General features: G+C 36.2%; 1 protein-coding gene across 12 annotated transcripts in view; it reads right to left on the bottom strand.

Annotated features, from left to right (window-relative positions):
• The window catches only part of abi2b (abl-interactor 2b), a 41,937-nt gene that overhangs the window by 2,683 nt on the left and 24,068 nt on the right, over positions 1-15,186 (bottom strand). For 4 of the 12 annotated variants that reach the window (XM_056459546.1, XM_056459547.1, XM_056459543.1 and 1 more), the window contains 5 exons: positions 14,428-14,549; positions 12,107-12,340; positions 8,901-9,089; positions 6,657-6,743; positions 1,679-1,870 (listed from right to left, as the gene is read on the bottom strand). In XM_056459546.1, the coding sequence (XP_056315521.1) occupies positions 1,679-1,870; positions 6,657-6,743; positions 8,901-9,089; positions 12,107-12,340; positions 14,428-14,549 (824 nt within the window). The remainder of the gene's footprint in view (positions 1-1,678; positions 1,871-6,656; positions 6,744-8,900; positions 9,090-12,106; positions 12,341-14,427; positions 14,550-15,186) is intronic. The other 8 variants (XM_056459548.1, XM_056459552.1, XM_056459549.1 and 5 more) reach the window with 3 other exon arrangements.

Raw genomic sequence — 15,186 nt, 5'->3', positions numbered from 1 at the left:
TTCTTAATAAATTGCCTCATTATTTATTTATAAGATTTATATATGATATTAGAATACGTGTTAGCTTTTGAAAGTGATTTTATGTTTTACATTAGAATATGTAATGTTCTCAATAATATTTGTAAAAGAAACATAGACTCTATATGTGCCATTTACATATATTTCAATGAATATGGAAAACAAGTGCATGTTTTTACCAAAACTAATATTAGATTATTTTAAATGTGTTTGCGTGTAGAACAATATAATTTGCACAAAGAAATTATGGGGTTCTTCTCTAAAGAAGTTGTTACTCCACCTTATTTAGAGCATCATTATGGGCGTTTTATGTTATAACTAACATGGTTCAAATGATGGATCTGCGACAGAGAAACTACGGGTTTGTGAAACAATCATCACTACATCGTTCTTTTCCCAAACGATGCATCGTACCAAGGGCGTAAAATTGGCATGGATGAAGGGAACGTGTCCCCACCAATATCTACCAATTACTGAAATGTCCCTACCAATAATGTAATCGACTTCACAATAAAACAATGCTCCGTCAACCCTTAGTAACCTACGCGTGTACAAAGTCAAATTTGCTACGAGTTCACTGCAATACTATTAACCAAGGCAGTGTAATTAATTCAGTAAATTTCAGTGAATCTAAATTTTAATTTTGGCCTCCGTGATTATGAAAAACAATAATCAGGATAAAACTGCTAAAATTGGATCACACACACCTCTCTACAATTTCTCTACATTCATACCTCCTCAAAGCCCAACTGCAGTAAAATCATTGACTTTTCCAGCATGGGACGGGATTGTTATTTGTATTATTAATTGTTTACTTTATATTATTATGTACTTTATTTCTGTTTTTAAATGCGCAAAACATAATTTGTGCTGTTTAGTGCATGCGCTCTAAGGATGTATGTCCCCAAAGTCAAGAGCGAATCTACGAGCTTGCATCGTACTATGATAGTTCAGCCACGAGTTACGTCGTTGTTTGGGAAACTCACCACTGGTTAACAATTAAGGCACGGGTTAATTGCGAAGCTGAGAGCGTCAGGGGGTGTTGCGGATAGGGGATCCATGCGGATAGGGGATGGGGCACTTTCATTTTTAAGGGGGAACTTCCTCTCCGAGAGAAAAAAAGGGCAGGTGCTCAAGCCCCTTCTGCATGTGCCTGTTATTTATTACGAAGTAAAATGAAATAACTCTGCAAACAGAGATAAACCAATTCCGTCTTCACAGTTCAGTCTGCGGCTGCTCATTCATGGTGGTCAGAAAGACTCCGTTGTCATAAATCACAAATGATCAGTGTTTTCAATCACTAGTGACTTATTTTAGGTTTCAAATGGCGAAATAAACATTAGTAGCAGCAGAACAACCCTTTACATTTGATGAAATACACCACGGTTGTCTGTGAAAAGGGCAATAATCACATTAAGCATAATCTGACAACGTGATTACTTCATACAGCATACACATTGTGTGCTGTCGGCAATTGTACTTTAGCGCATGCGGGTCAGTTTAGGACCATGATCTGTTCACACTGCAAATCTGATATTAGCCACATTTATATCAACAATGTGAACAGCTATACAAAAAAAATCAGATGTGAGGAAAAAAATTATCTGATTTGAGCACCAAGCTTCGCAGTGTGAACGTAGTCTTTAGAGCAGTGATCTACCTTTCTCCAGGTAGCTGCGCGGGGCCCACGGAGGGTCTTCTTCAGCGTAAGGGTCGCTGTACTCCACTACGGCGGACTCTTCATCCTCCTCACCCTCCTCATCCTCATAGTCCTCCGGAGGAGGCGGAGGCGGCGTCTCTTCCTCAAACTCCACCTCTTCTGCTGGAGGCGGCGGTGGAGGAGCGTCTGAGACTGAACACACACACAAACATCAGCACTTCTAAGGGAACTTCTGTCTAATGATTCATGCTGGACGGGGAAGTGAAGGAGGAAAATGTGTGTGTGTGAATGCAGAAATAAGGAAGAGTAGAATAGCAGCTGACCTTGAAAACAGCACTCATAAGCAGTTGTGTTTTTGAGAAGGGAACATCACCGAGGACATGCACACACTGCAGCTAAAGGAGGTTAAAGGAGGTCGATGGGAATGTTTTCTGTGGCAGTACATCGACACAATGATACTTTAAGATAAACAGAAATTATATTTTGAATCCTTTTAGTTTTACAATGCTTTAAGTTGAAATTGTCAGTTCGACTCTTACTGATTTTGCTGATGTACAAAATAATTATTGGCTTATAAGTGATTACACTGTCGATTCCAAATTAAAATGAACTGAGAAGGGTTTCACACACAGATCACACATTGTTCTCCAGCTCCAGTGTTTTTATAATGTTTATTAGGCCTGTCATTATATCTATTTTTGTTGTGTGATATATTGCACTAAAATATATTGTGATAAACAATATTATTGTCATTTTAAGACCATTTTAAGCCACTCATTATATAATGCCAAATATAATATCCTCATAATGCAAGTGCACTCTTTCGTTTTATTCAAGAATATTTCATTTAATTACAGTCATTTTAACAATGTAATAACTAGGCATTGAATCAGAATGTGAAAATGCATATCCAAAATAAATAATAATAAAGGTTAACAAAAAAGTGCAAGGTAAAAAAAGTTTTTCGGGGCTGCGATACTTGCTACCATATCTATTTTCAGTTGTCAGACAAAAATATGCTAAAGTAATTTATAGTTTAGCGTTTTTTTTACTGAACTGACATTGTGCAATATCTCTACCTCATTTGTAGGTGTCAATCAGCTAAAATGTTGCTAGAATTTTGTTTTTATGTATGGGCGATGTATATTGCATCACCAAAAAAGACTGAGGTCATGTTCATCTGTTGTGCAATAAGTTGATATATTGATTATCGTGACAGCCCTAGTGTGTATGTGGCTAAACATAACCAGGGGCCTGTTTCAGAAAGGAGGTTAAGTGAAAACTCAGAGTATTTTAACCCTGAACTGAGAGAAACTCTGGGTTTTCCATTTCAAAATGGCAGGTTTGTTAAACTCGAGAAAGCAGGGTAAGTCAATCCTGTTTCTGAAAGAGAGGTAACTTTAACTCCAAGTCAGTTACTGTGGTAACTTACTCTGTGAACCTAACCTGGTCAGGAGCAGGTTTTATTCTCTAAACTCATAGTTTCTGTCGGTCTCCTCCCCTTTTTTAAAGACAAAGTGGTATTTCTCGCCTTACCCTTACGTTTCCACCCACCTATTTTTATGCTCATTTTGGAGATGCGCATAAAAAGGATTGATGGAAATGTCATGATGCACATAACCTTAAAAAATACGCATAAACTGCACATAACTGAGTAGGATTAACTTTTATTCAATATAAAAGATGTGCAAAAACTATGATGTAAACACTTTTACTGAAATTAAAGTATGTGCATTAAAAAAGGTTTGTTATAAGAGATCATATGATGATGGATATATGTGTGAATGGACAAACCAGCAGGCTGAGCACACTGTAACACATCTGAAATGTTGTTTTGGTCATTCTTTCTAAAACGCCTTAACCATTTCAGTATTAATGTTTTTATATTATTAATGACCTCCAGAGTGTCTGGAACATGTCAAGAGCGTCTGTTCTCCACGTCTCATGGCTTCAAACACCACCAAGTGTTCATTGTGTGTCAGCATTGCCTTCTGAGGGGCAAGTAGCCAACATTTATTAAATAAAGATAAGACTGACGCAGCTTCTTCTACTTCAGTAAATTCTGTTTTTACTGTTGATATTTGGCGTCCGTTTAATCAGGAAGTGACGATTTTGAACTCTTTGACTCGTTGGATGGAAACGCTGCTTTATTCGCACATTTTTATGCGCTATTCCGGTATTGCACATACATTTATTTAATATACTTGGAAGGAAAACATAGCTATTGCCTACATTTCAGGCACACAAAGAACAAAGTCACGTACGGGAATGGATTGTCCTTTTTTAATAAATAATTAGCTTAAATTCACAGACCTTCGACAGGGACATGTACTGTAACTAGATTAATGGGATTATTATTCCTTCTAAAAACTATTGTTCTGCTTACATTCTAAATGTCATATCAACCTCTATCACTTGATCAATAAAAAAAGGCAGACACACACACACACACACACACACACACGAGTGCACTTTTAAACCTATTAAAACGTGTATAAAAGTGGGAACATGTGTAAAAAATAATAAACGTCACACATAACATTACTTATTTTATTATACCTAAATACTTTAAATGTAAAATTACGCATTAACTTGAGCAGCTGTTTTCCCATGCTAACTGTCTCTGTTTCCCTGATGCAGTGGTGTTGCTTTTTAAAATATATGGTCATATTTGCTATAACTCTGCATGAGCACATCAAGTTCAGCTGGAGAAAGAAACAATGATCTCTTTTTTTAAGATGTAGCCATAGTCACTCGTAATATCTGCGCTCCATTGATAATGTCTTTATATAGTTGCGGTGTGCGTGCTTAACTCTAAGTTGCTCTACTCAAAGTTGATTGATCTACTCAACTCTGAGTTGATTTACCGAGAGATTAAAAACTCAGAGTTGGTTGAACCTCCTTACTGAAACAGTTAATAATTCTGACTTCAACTGTACATACATTTTGTAGGTTTTTATATTAAGCAACTGTGACAGTGATACTCAACAAGTAACAGGGATTCAGAGATCATTTACAAAACACTTTTTCCAACTAAAAACTGAACACAATAGCATTTTGGGGGAGTGACAAAATTCTGAGAACTGCTTTTAAAGTTTACTATTATTATGCTGTTTCTGTCTCTGTGTAACTATAAAAGGATTATATTTTGCTCCCTATTGACCTGGCATGCATATTACAGAATTGTAGGCCATTTCAGCAGATGTTAATGGTACAGTTTTGAGAATGTTATTTTCTGTATGTGTCATTTATTATTGTTTTATAAACAATTATTTATTTTGCTCTGTCAACCTGTATTAATATTTAGCAAAGGGTGTCGTTCATGAAGCATGCGCATATATAAACTTGTATGTACAAATTTGTATTTGTAAAAAACATTTTCCTAAACAAGTTCTGATTCTCTAAAACTTTAGCTAATGTACTTAAAGAATGTGTGTGTGAGAAATAATCCCATCTGCAATCACATCGTTTTGTGACTGTTTTATTTATTATTATTTTTTCTTTTTCATTTTTAAGTTGTACTCAAGAGTGTTTTTATTAATCTTAATCACTTTTAAAAGCAGTTTAAGCCAATAGGGGGAGCAGCTACTTGAGGAAAGCCACTAAAATTGACAAATCTGGTTCCACAACACGCATTAGTCTGTCAATTATTTATTTAGATCATCTAACTTTAGATTTGCGCATGAGACCCAATGTCACAGCTGGTAAGGTAATGAATAAGTGCAATTAGAAAACAAATAAAATAAATAAATATTAAAATAATAATAATAATAAATACAAAATAAATAAAAAAGTTAAGTTAAAATTTATAATAAATATAAATACACATATGCTTACATATATTCTTGTGCATGACTTTAAAATCCATAATAAAACTGTCAATACATAACAATTTGCCTTAGATAATTAAAGCTAATTAATGATTTTTTTTTAACTGACGTCAAGCTGAAAACTAACTTTGTATGTATACTGAATCATATTAACATTGATTCATTTTTTTATTAACTGGATAATGAACTCCATTTCACTGCAGATTCTAGTCTGTCCACATGCTGAGTGTGCGAATTATACATTGACGATCAGATTGAACTGTTTCAGTTAGTTTATGTAATACATGCTTCAGTCATTAATGTATTAATTTTTTATTTGTTATTTTTATTACATCTAGTTAATTAATAAAACATTTTTTTAATAATTACATGAACGTAAATGTTTTCAGCGTTTTGCAGGATATTTACTGTATTCTGACCTACAGTATTCTCTGATTAGCTATTTCTGATGATACTGTAGGTTACAAAGTATGCATCTACTTTGATTTTATTTTTAGGCTAAATATAGATGCAAACACATATTTTACTAGAAAACAAAGTCTTGTGAACACAATGTCAATTGGTGCTCTAGATCTGCCGCTTTCAGACTTTTTTCTCAATAGACTTATTGGCGCAATTATGCATTAACAATGGTTTGAACCCTTATAGGGGTGGTCAAATGTATATTCATATTATCAATTATTTTAATTATTAACATTATTATTTAAAATACAGATCAGAGTGAAATATTTTCCAGTATTAAAGAACAGTCACATCCCCACACAATACATCTCGTTTTGACCTCCTTCAGGGGGGGATCAAGCCTTAATTAAGGGGGTCAATCCTCCTCAAACCCCCCTGTAATTTGCACCCTGCACATGCTCTTCTGATTGGCTGTAATTTATGATTCCTCTTTACATCTTCCAGCCTTGCATAGCGGCCAAACAAATTACATTTCACTGAGCATAAATGTAATGTGTTGCACATGCAGTTAAAAAAAATCCAGCAGATTAAATCAGATATTAAATAGCATGTAAGAGACTAAATGATTTTTAGCACACACAAACACACACAAACATGCACATCTGAAGAGCATGCAAAATGTGTCAAAGAGTCAATCTACTAGCACAGACGCGATGGAGAGTATTTTCCCTAAAGCCATGACTTACTGGTCTCCTGAACCCGAGCCACAAAGCCCATGAGCGGCAGCTGAGGGGTGATCTGGAGAATAGAGGGTGGCGGAGGGGCCATGGGGACTGCCCAACACACACACAAAAAACAGGGCCAAAAGGGTACAGAAGGGGGAATTGGAAAGAAAGGGAAGAGAGAATGCCAAAAGTTTGTGGGTGAAAAGGAACAGAAAGAGAGAAATGGGAGAAAATGTGATGGCAAAAAAGAGAACAATCAGATCAAGCAAGTATGAAGGAACTCACAGACTTAAATCAGATATAAACTAGTTGCTTATAATCACCATGTTAATTTACACCATTGTATGAGAACTAAAATGTCCACCAATACCAGCAAAACTACATGGGACAAATTTCAATACTATAGCTAAAACAGTTGTTCATTTGAGTAATTTTTAACAACTTTAAAACATAAATAGATGAAATTAGTTCATGAATGGGTTGTATAAACTAAGCAATCAAAAAAGTATGCTGATATCAATTCAGCTTAGACTACAGGTAAAACAAAAAATCTATAATAATAAAAATGGTGTCTATTCTGCACAGTGAGTGTCTTATTCAGGTCAAGGACCAAATGGCCCATTTTGATGTCTGCATCATATTAAAATTACAAATGTGATTTTATATTCATGAACAGCATATTGAATGCAGTGTCTACTCTAATGTTTCAAATAAACATTGTGAAACTAAATGGCCAAATATTACAGATATATTTATGTAGAAACTAAATGTAGAAAACATTCTGAAATATACTTGTATACAAATATACACAAAAACAAACAATCATAGTAAATTAAATATATTCATATCATATATTTTCATTAATGCCAAGTCAGCAGCAAAAACATTTCATTAATAATAAATATACACTATCTGGCAAAAGTCTTGTTGCCGATCCTAAGTTTTAGGAACAAATAATAACTTGACTTCTATATTCTTGATCAATTGGTATCAAAAGTGGCTTATATGAAAGGCAAAGGCCTCTAGATTACGCTTATTTTACCAAAATAAAATATGATCATGACTTGATTTTTATTTATTTAATTAGGACAGTAAGGTCTGACTTTGTTTAGACAAAAGTCTTGTCACTTAACAGAAATAACGTACAGTATAGAATATAAAGTCATGGTGCAGTGGAAAAAGAATTAATATTGTGTATGACTCCCATGAGTATGACTCTCATGACTCAAATAACTTATTAATAATAAAGTCATCTGGAATGGCAAAGAAAACTTTCTTGCAGGTGTCCCAGAGTTAATCAAGATTCTTTGGATTCATATTCAATGCCACCTCCATCTTACCACCAACATGCTCAATAATGTTCATGTCTGGTGACTGGGTGGGCCAATCCTGGAGCACCTTGACCTTCTTTGCTTTTAGGAACTTTGATGTGGAGGCTGAAGTATGAGAAGGAGCGCTCTCCTGCTGAAGAATTTGCCCTCTCCTGTGGTTTGTAATGTAATGGGCAGCATAAATGTCTTGATACCTCAGGTTGTTGATGTTGCCATCCACTCTGCAGATCTCTAGCACGCCCCCATACTAAATTTGACAATAAACCAGGTTTTTCCTTCACCAAACTTGACAGATTTTTTTGTGAGAATCTTGGGTTCATGAGGGTTCCAATAGGACTTCTGCAGTATTTGATGATTGGGATGCAGTTCAACAGATAATTTATCTGAAAAATCTGCTTTCTGCCACTTTTCCAACTGATCTACTAGAAGTCAAGTTATTATTTGTTGCTCTTACAACTGGGCAGGACAACAAGACTTTTGTCAGGTAGTGTACAATCAAAAACCAAAAACAAATGATTACATAAATTAGATAAGATTTTGTAACGTTAAGAAAAGAAAAAAATTATACAATTTGTGGACAATTTGGTGACATTTTACTGAATATCTTATCAAACGTATTATTAAATTATTATATTAATTAAATGTATGTATGTATGTATGTATGTGCGTGCATGTATATATATGTATATATGTATATATATATATATATATATATATATATATATATATGTATATATATATATATATGTATATGTATATATATATGTATATATATATATATATATATATATATATATATATATATATATATATATATATATATATATATATATCTGATCGGCTTAAATGCTCAACACTGCTAAACATGTTGTAAATAGAAACCGTATATAGATAATTTTGATTACACTACAGAGGGCACTTGTGTGGTCTTTACCTTGGTTTTGGTTGTAGTGTGGCCCTCCATTAAGCTGGTTTTGGATCATGTTTGGATTAGTGTTTTGAGGCATGTTGTTGGGCTGTCCAGTAACCGATGACGGTCTGCGATAGGGCAGGGAACCGCCCACAGAAGGCGTGGTGTGCCGCGTCATTGGCCGGTTCATACTGTAAAAGTGAGGTCCATTCCCTGGAAGACAGAGAAGGGAAAATTAATACAAATTCTGCTGGTTTGTCTATAAATCACTGTACAGACCACACAACAAGTAGACCACGGTACATTCAATGGTATATGGAATGGACACAAGCTCTGGTCAAACCCTAGTGAGCTGGCTTATACTCTGCTAAAGAAACTACTTCGGTCAGTGACAATAACCTAGAGGTACTGTGTGCTGACATATAGCACACAAGTGCTCACGGTGACCCAAGTTCGATTCCCGGCTCAAGGTCCTTTACCGATCCTTTCCCTCTCTCTACTCCCAAAGCTTTCCTGCCTGAAATATCTAAATGTCCTATATCATAATTATGGTGAAAACCGCAAAAAAAAAAAAATCTCTTCAGAGAGATCTTCTGGACTAAACTACAGAACTTCCTTCTGATTATACAATCAAAGTGTTAATTAGTTTAATATTTTTAAACTGTAGTACACTGGAATCATTCATTCAGCAAATTTGTTGCTATCTTAAAGCAAGCCCCAAGTTAATGTGCATGAAGAATTCTTTCACTCTCAAGAGAAATTCCCAATTACATGGTTTCTTGTTCAGAACACAAGAGATTTGAGTCGTCACTGCAGAGTTTAAGCATAATAGAGTGGACGTTTAAGGCCTGCAACTGTTTGAGCATTCAAGAGAGTGTAAAGCATTCAAGGACAAAAAAATTCTAGTGTTTATGTTTGATAAAGATACAATTTATTGGATTATATACACAGTCATGCACAAAATTATTCATACCCCTGGCAATTTCTGACTTTGTTCTAATGTAAATAAAAATGTAGATTTAGTTTTTTTTTTTGAACGATGCCTCTTGTAAATCATCTTATCTTTTGGGAGAGTGCAGTGTCATCTCTGGTCTCCCCAGTTCTGTTCTGTTTAACAGAGCAAGGACATTTTCATAGTATGTCTGATAATATTTTTTTTTATTGGAGAAAGTCTTATTTGTTTTATTTCTGCAACAATAAAAGCAGTTTTAAATTTTGCAATCAACGTTTTAAGGTAAATTATTAGCCCCTTTAAGCTAGATTTTTTTTCCGATAGTCTACAGAACAAAACATCATTATACAATAACTTGCCTAATTACCCTAACCAGCTTAGTTAAACTAATAATCCTAGTTAAGCCTTTAAAATGTCACTTTAAGCTGTAAAGAAGTGTCTTGAAAAATATCTAGTCAAATATTATTTACTGTCATCATGGCAAAGATAAAATAAATCAGTTATTAGAAATGAGTTATTAAAACTATTATGTTTAGAAATGTGTTAAAAAAAATCTCTCCATTCCAGCGAAAATGGGGGAAAAAAAAATCACCAGGGGGCTAATAATTCTGGCTTCAACTATATGAATTAGGTTGTCAGTCACGATACTGGAATTCGTTACCAATCGATACTAAAGTTTTAAAAATGTCCATTTCCAGTGAACATTTTAGCGCTGTGGAGCACATTCTTAAATATCGCTTATTTGCCATTGTGTTCGCATGCTCAACAGAAATGACTGTGATTGGCCGTGAAGGTCATTGGCTCACCGAACATACCGCGGTTTATTGAGTGTAACCGCAAATACAGAGACAATGGACTTTGGTTTGTCTATAAGCTGACATACGAGCGGTCCGGTGATGAATTGTATATATATATATATATATATATATATATATATATATATATATATATATATATATATATATCTATATCTATATTTATATCTATCTATCTATCTATCTATCTATCTATCTATCTATCTATCTATATATATATATATATATATATATATTTATTAGACAGACACACACACACACACACACATAAATGTGTGTGTGATGTGTGTGTGTGTGTGTGTGTGTGTGTGTGTGTGTGTCTGTCTAATATATCTACATTAAATATATATATGCTTTTTATGTTTTGGCCAATAACAGATTACAACCTTTAGGAGTGAACTTAGGCATCATAGTACAGTATGAAAAACTGATATTCATTTTGAGATTCTTCTTGCTAAACATAATTTTAGGTTACTAGGTTTTATGTGAAAGACTTATAGATTTAAAGATGTAAATACTTCCAGTAATTAATTTAACATAAAATGTAAAAAGGTAAAAACTGATTATATGATGATGCCTAAATTAATAGCCTGAACCTGAATTGGTTAATAACATAATTATTCATCATCTCCATTTATAAGCAATATTTAAATATGCTCTGAATCTTCTGTCACAGACATCTCCATGGTTGCAAGGCACACTCCTTGTGCAATCAGGTGGTCACATTAGTTATATTGACGGAAGTTAGCTCCTTGATTATTAAACTGGATTATTACACTGGCCATGCTGGCCTAGAAAACAGCAACTCTTAATTTTCCATCAGTCTAAGTACACAATGTAACTACAGAAGTGTCTAGCTTTAAACAGGAACATTATCGAAACTCATTTTGAGGTAATTTTTGAACAAGATGCTAATGGTCTAATCTAATTCAATGATCTATGCCAAGCTATGCTAAAAGTGCTCCTGTCAGACATGGAGATCAGCCAAATGGCTTCAAAAATGGTAAAACTCAATGGTTTAACTCCAAGGGTTCTGTAAATTGATCCCCTTTTTAATGAAGTGTTCCTTTAAGCATCACAGACAGTAATTTGAAGCAGTGGTATGACATTTTCCATGTAGGAAGCTCACTAGTTTTGGAACAGAGCTAAAGAGAGAAACACCATGGCTGTGTGTTCATGTAAAAATGTCGGCCCATGATAAATTCCTTGTTTTGATTCATTTGGAAACACCTTATCATTGAAAAAAAAGACCTTAAAAACAGTCTAAGAAGCACAAACAGAAAATAAACATGGACCAAATGTAGTGATGAAGACGTCACTGGGATCCGGGAAGATCTGGAGCACAGATGCACAGAGAAACAAGACAAAACCAAGCCCATGCAGGTGAAGCCTGGGTGGAGGCAGACATGTTCACGTGCAGGTGGTCACTCAGAGATGGACTTGTGGATTGGTGAGGGACTCACCTTGAGCAGGGGTGCTGGTTGCAGCAGCAGGGTTGGTGTTGGAGCTAACAGGGAGGTTTGGGGGCAGCTGTGGGGGCGGTGGGATCTCGGGAGGGCCCTCTGCTGGCGGGGCAGGGGTCGGGGCAGGGGCGGGCAGCACCGGCTCTGGGGTGGGGGGTGGTGGAGGTACAGGAGGGGCAGGGATAGTAATAGTGGGAGGGGGTTTGGGAGGGTTTGGAGGGGCAGGCGTTGTACCTGCAGATCCGCATGCCATATAAAAGACAGGAGGGAAAAGAGAACCAGAGCGACAGAAAAGAGGGAAGGAAGGGTGAAAGAGGGCCACGGGGTGGAGGGAAAAGTACAGCGAGTGAAAGAAGAAATAAAGAGGTAGTGAACATACAGAGAAGTTATCAAAGTGGGACAGGAATAGCTGTTTCAATGCAGCAAAGACACTTCCTTCGTAACCTTAGGCAGTCCTCAGATTTATTTACTACTTGAGGCTCAGATACACTCAAAGATATTTTTCAGCTTCACTTTCAAGAAGTTAGAAATACTGATGTCGCAGTTTACTGTTCACACCAAGGTCAATTACTACAATAAAAAACAGGTTAGCAAAAGCATATAATCACAACTAAAGGTCCATTCACACTCGCGCTTTTAGTTGCCTTTTAAAGCCTCGTGACTAAACAAAGGGCACCAATGTATTTGAGCACACCAATGAGCAAAACTCCTGGCGTAAAGCATGCTTTTTAAATAAAACGCCTTATGCTTGTTTTTTTGGTTTTGAAACGTCTCCACCAATCAGATTGGCATTTCTGTTCATGTGCATGGAGCTGCTGATGTTAAAGTAAACACCACTTGAAGGTGTTAAACAGTCAAGGTGTAACAACTCCTTAAAATACTCAGACACTGAAAAAACAATACCACAAACTGTGTGCAAACAACTGACAACAAAATAAAAGAATAGAATGAGTCTAAGGATGTCAGTAAATGAATCTAATTAGTAGAATTTTAGACAGGAATTCAATCCTCATTCCTGTGCAGCTGCTGTGAGCGGGCTGATAAGTGAATCGAGCTGGCACAGGGATCACACTGTGAAGCGCATTACTCTCTTCTCACAGACATCAATGGAAAGTTTGTAGTTTGGCTAGATATTTCAATAGTACAGAAAGTAAAACAATGCACATGCTACCAGCACTACTTAGTAAAGAGAAAGAAAGACGTTTTGTTGCATCTCCTCTGCTGATACGTGCTAAGCACATGGGAATCATTTTGTTTAAAACTAATCTGCAGCACGAAACAAAACATATTATAAAAGTAAACATGCACTGCTGTATTAACGATGAACTTTCAAGCCTAATACATTTTTAAAGCAAAACTAAAACCAGCTATAAATGTGAAATGCTTAACATTTGCATGTTCTCCCCGTGTTTGTGTGGGTTTCCTCTGGGTGCTCCGGTTTCCTCCACAGTCCAAAGACATGCGGTATAGATGAATTTAGATAAACTAAATTGGCCGGAGTGTATGAGTGCGTGTGTGAATTTGAGAGAGTATGGATGTTTCCCAGTATTGGGTTGCGGGGTATCCACTGCCTAAAACATAGGCGGAATAGTTGGCGGTTCATTCTGCTGTGTCAACCCCTGATAAATAAGGGATTAAGCCGAAGCAAAATAAATTAATGGCTCCAAAAAAACTACATGTACGTAAAAATAGGGTGGTACGGTGGCTCAGTGGTTAGCACTGTCGCCTCACAGCAAGAAGGTTGCTGGTTCGAGTATCGGCTGGGCCAGCTGGCATTTCTGTGTGGAGTTTGCATGTTCTCCCCTGTTTGCGTGGGTTTCCTACGGGTCCTCCAGTTTCCCCCACAGTCCAAAGACATGCACTATAGGTGAATTGGATGAACTAAATTGGCTGTAGTGTGTGTGATTGTGTATGTGTGTTTCCTATTACTGGGTTGCAGTGTATCTGCTGTGTAAAACATATGCCGGAATAGTTGGCGGATCATTCCGCTGTGGCGACCCCTGATAAATAAGGGACTAAGCGGAAGGAAAATGAGTGTGCGTAAAAACATCCATGAAACGAAGTGTGTGTGTATCTGACATTGCTCTGGAAAAGGTGCTATCGGTGCATCCCCATTTATACTTTGTGTGAACAGCAAACATTTTGATGCCAGAGCCACACCAACCCATGACATAAACAATTTTATAAAACATTTAGGTTAAGTACGATCTTTAGAACTTCCATATCAAATACCTTAACTATTTCCCCCCAATTTTGTTTAAAACACATTACCTCACACACCAAGTATATTAAGGCTCTTACACAAGTAGTTGAAATCTCACCAGGAAAGGCGGTGGGCGGGGCAGGGGTTGGCACGGCGATGGGCACACCCACACTGCCACTCCCACTGTTCTCTCTGCTGCTGCTGCGACTGCTGGGGTGACTGCCGCCGCTGCTGCCACTGCTGCCACACACAAAACACACAACCACCAAAGTTACAATCAACCACAATTTCACTGTTCTACTTCAATAACCTGACGCAGTACCAAGTAAAACAGGATTAGGATAGAGTATTGATCCTCAAAAGTGGTCCCTATAAGCCAGAATCGAAGCGGACCAAATGAGAATTTGCTAAAACGAAGTAAAATTTGTTAACATTATTATGACCAGGTGGCCTAAATGATTTTAAAAAGAAGAACAAGTTATTGCATTTTGATTAAAGATTACAAGGAGAGTTTTTTCTTTGCTCATTTTTTAAAATCAACTTGTACTGATTAATGATTCACAATAATAAGTAATTAGACTTTGAACAGCACATAAACAAATATTTATTCTGGCCCAAAAATTAACATGACATTACAGCACATTTCGCAGAAGGAACTAAATTTTGTTGACCAGGCCAGTTTATCAATAGACATTTGTTTTTCAGATTTCCTAAAGATGCTTTAGGGTGCGCTGAAGATTTTTGTGCTTAAGAAATGCCAGCTGAGCATTTTTTATTCTGTTGTTGTCAATGGAAGTCTAGTTTCTAAAACGTCAGCTCCAGATTCAAGACATAGCCAGCATGTTTTACGCTCAATACTGAGCACTCTGTGTTTTTT

Source organism: Danio aesculapii, chromosome 6 (genome assembly GCF_903798145.1).
Source record: "Danio aesculapii chromosome 6, fDanAes4.1, whole genome shotgun sequence".
Lineage (NCBI taxonomy): Eukaryota > Metazoa > Chordata > Actinopteri > Cypriniformes > Danionidae > Danio > Danio aesculapii.
Note: the sequence above shows the minus strand (reverse complement) of the source record. Positions and strands in the feature narration are given on the sequence as shown.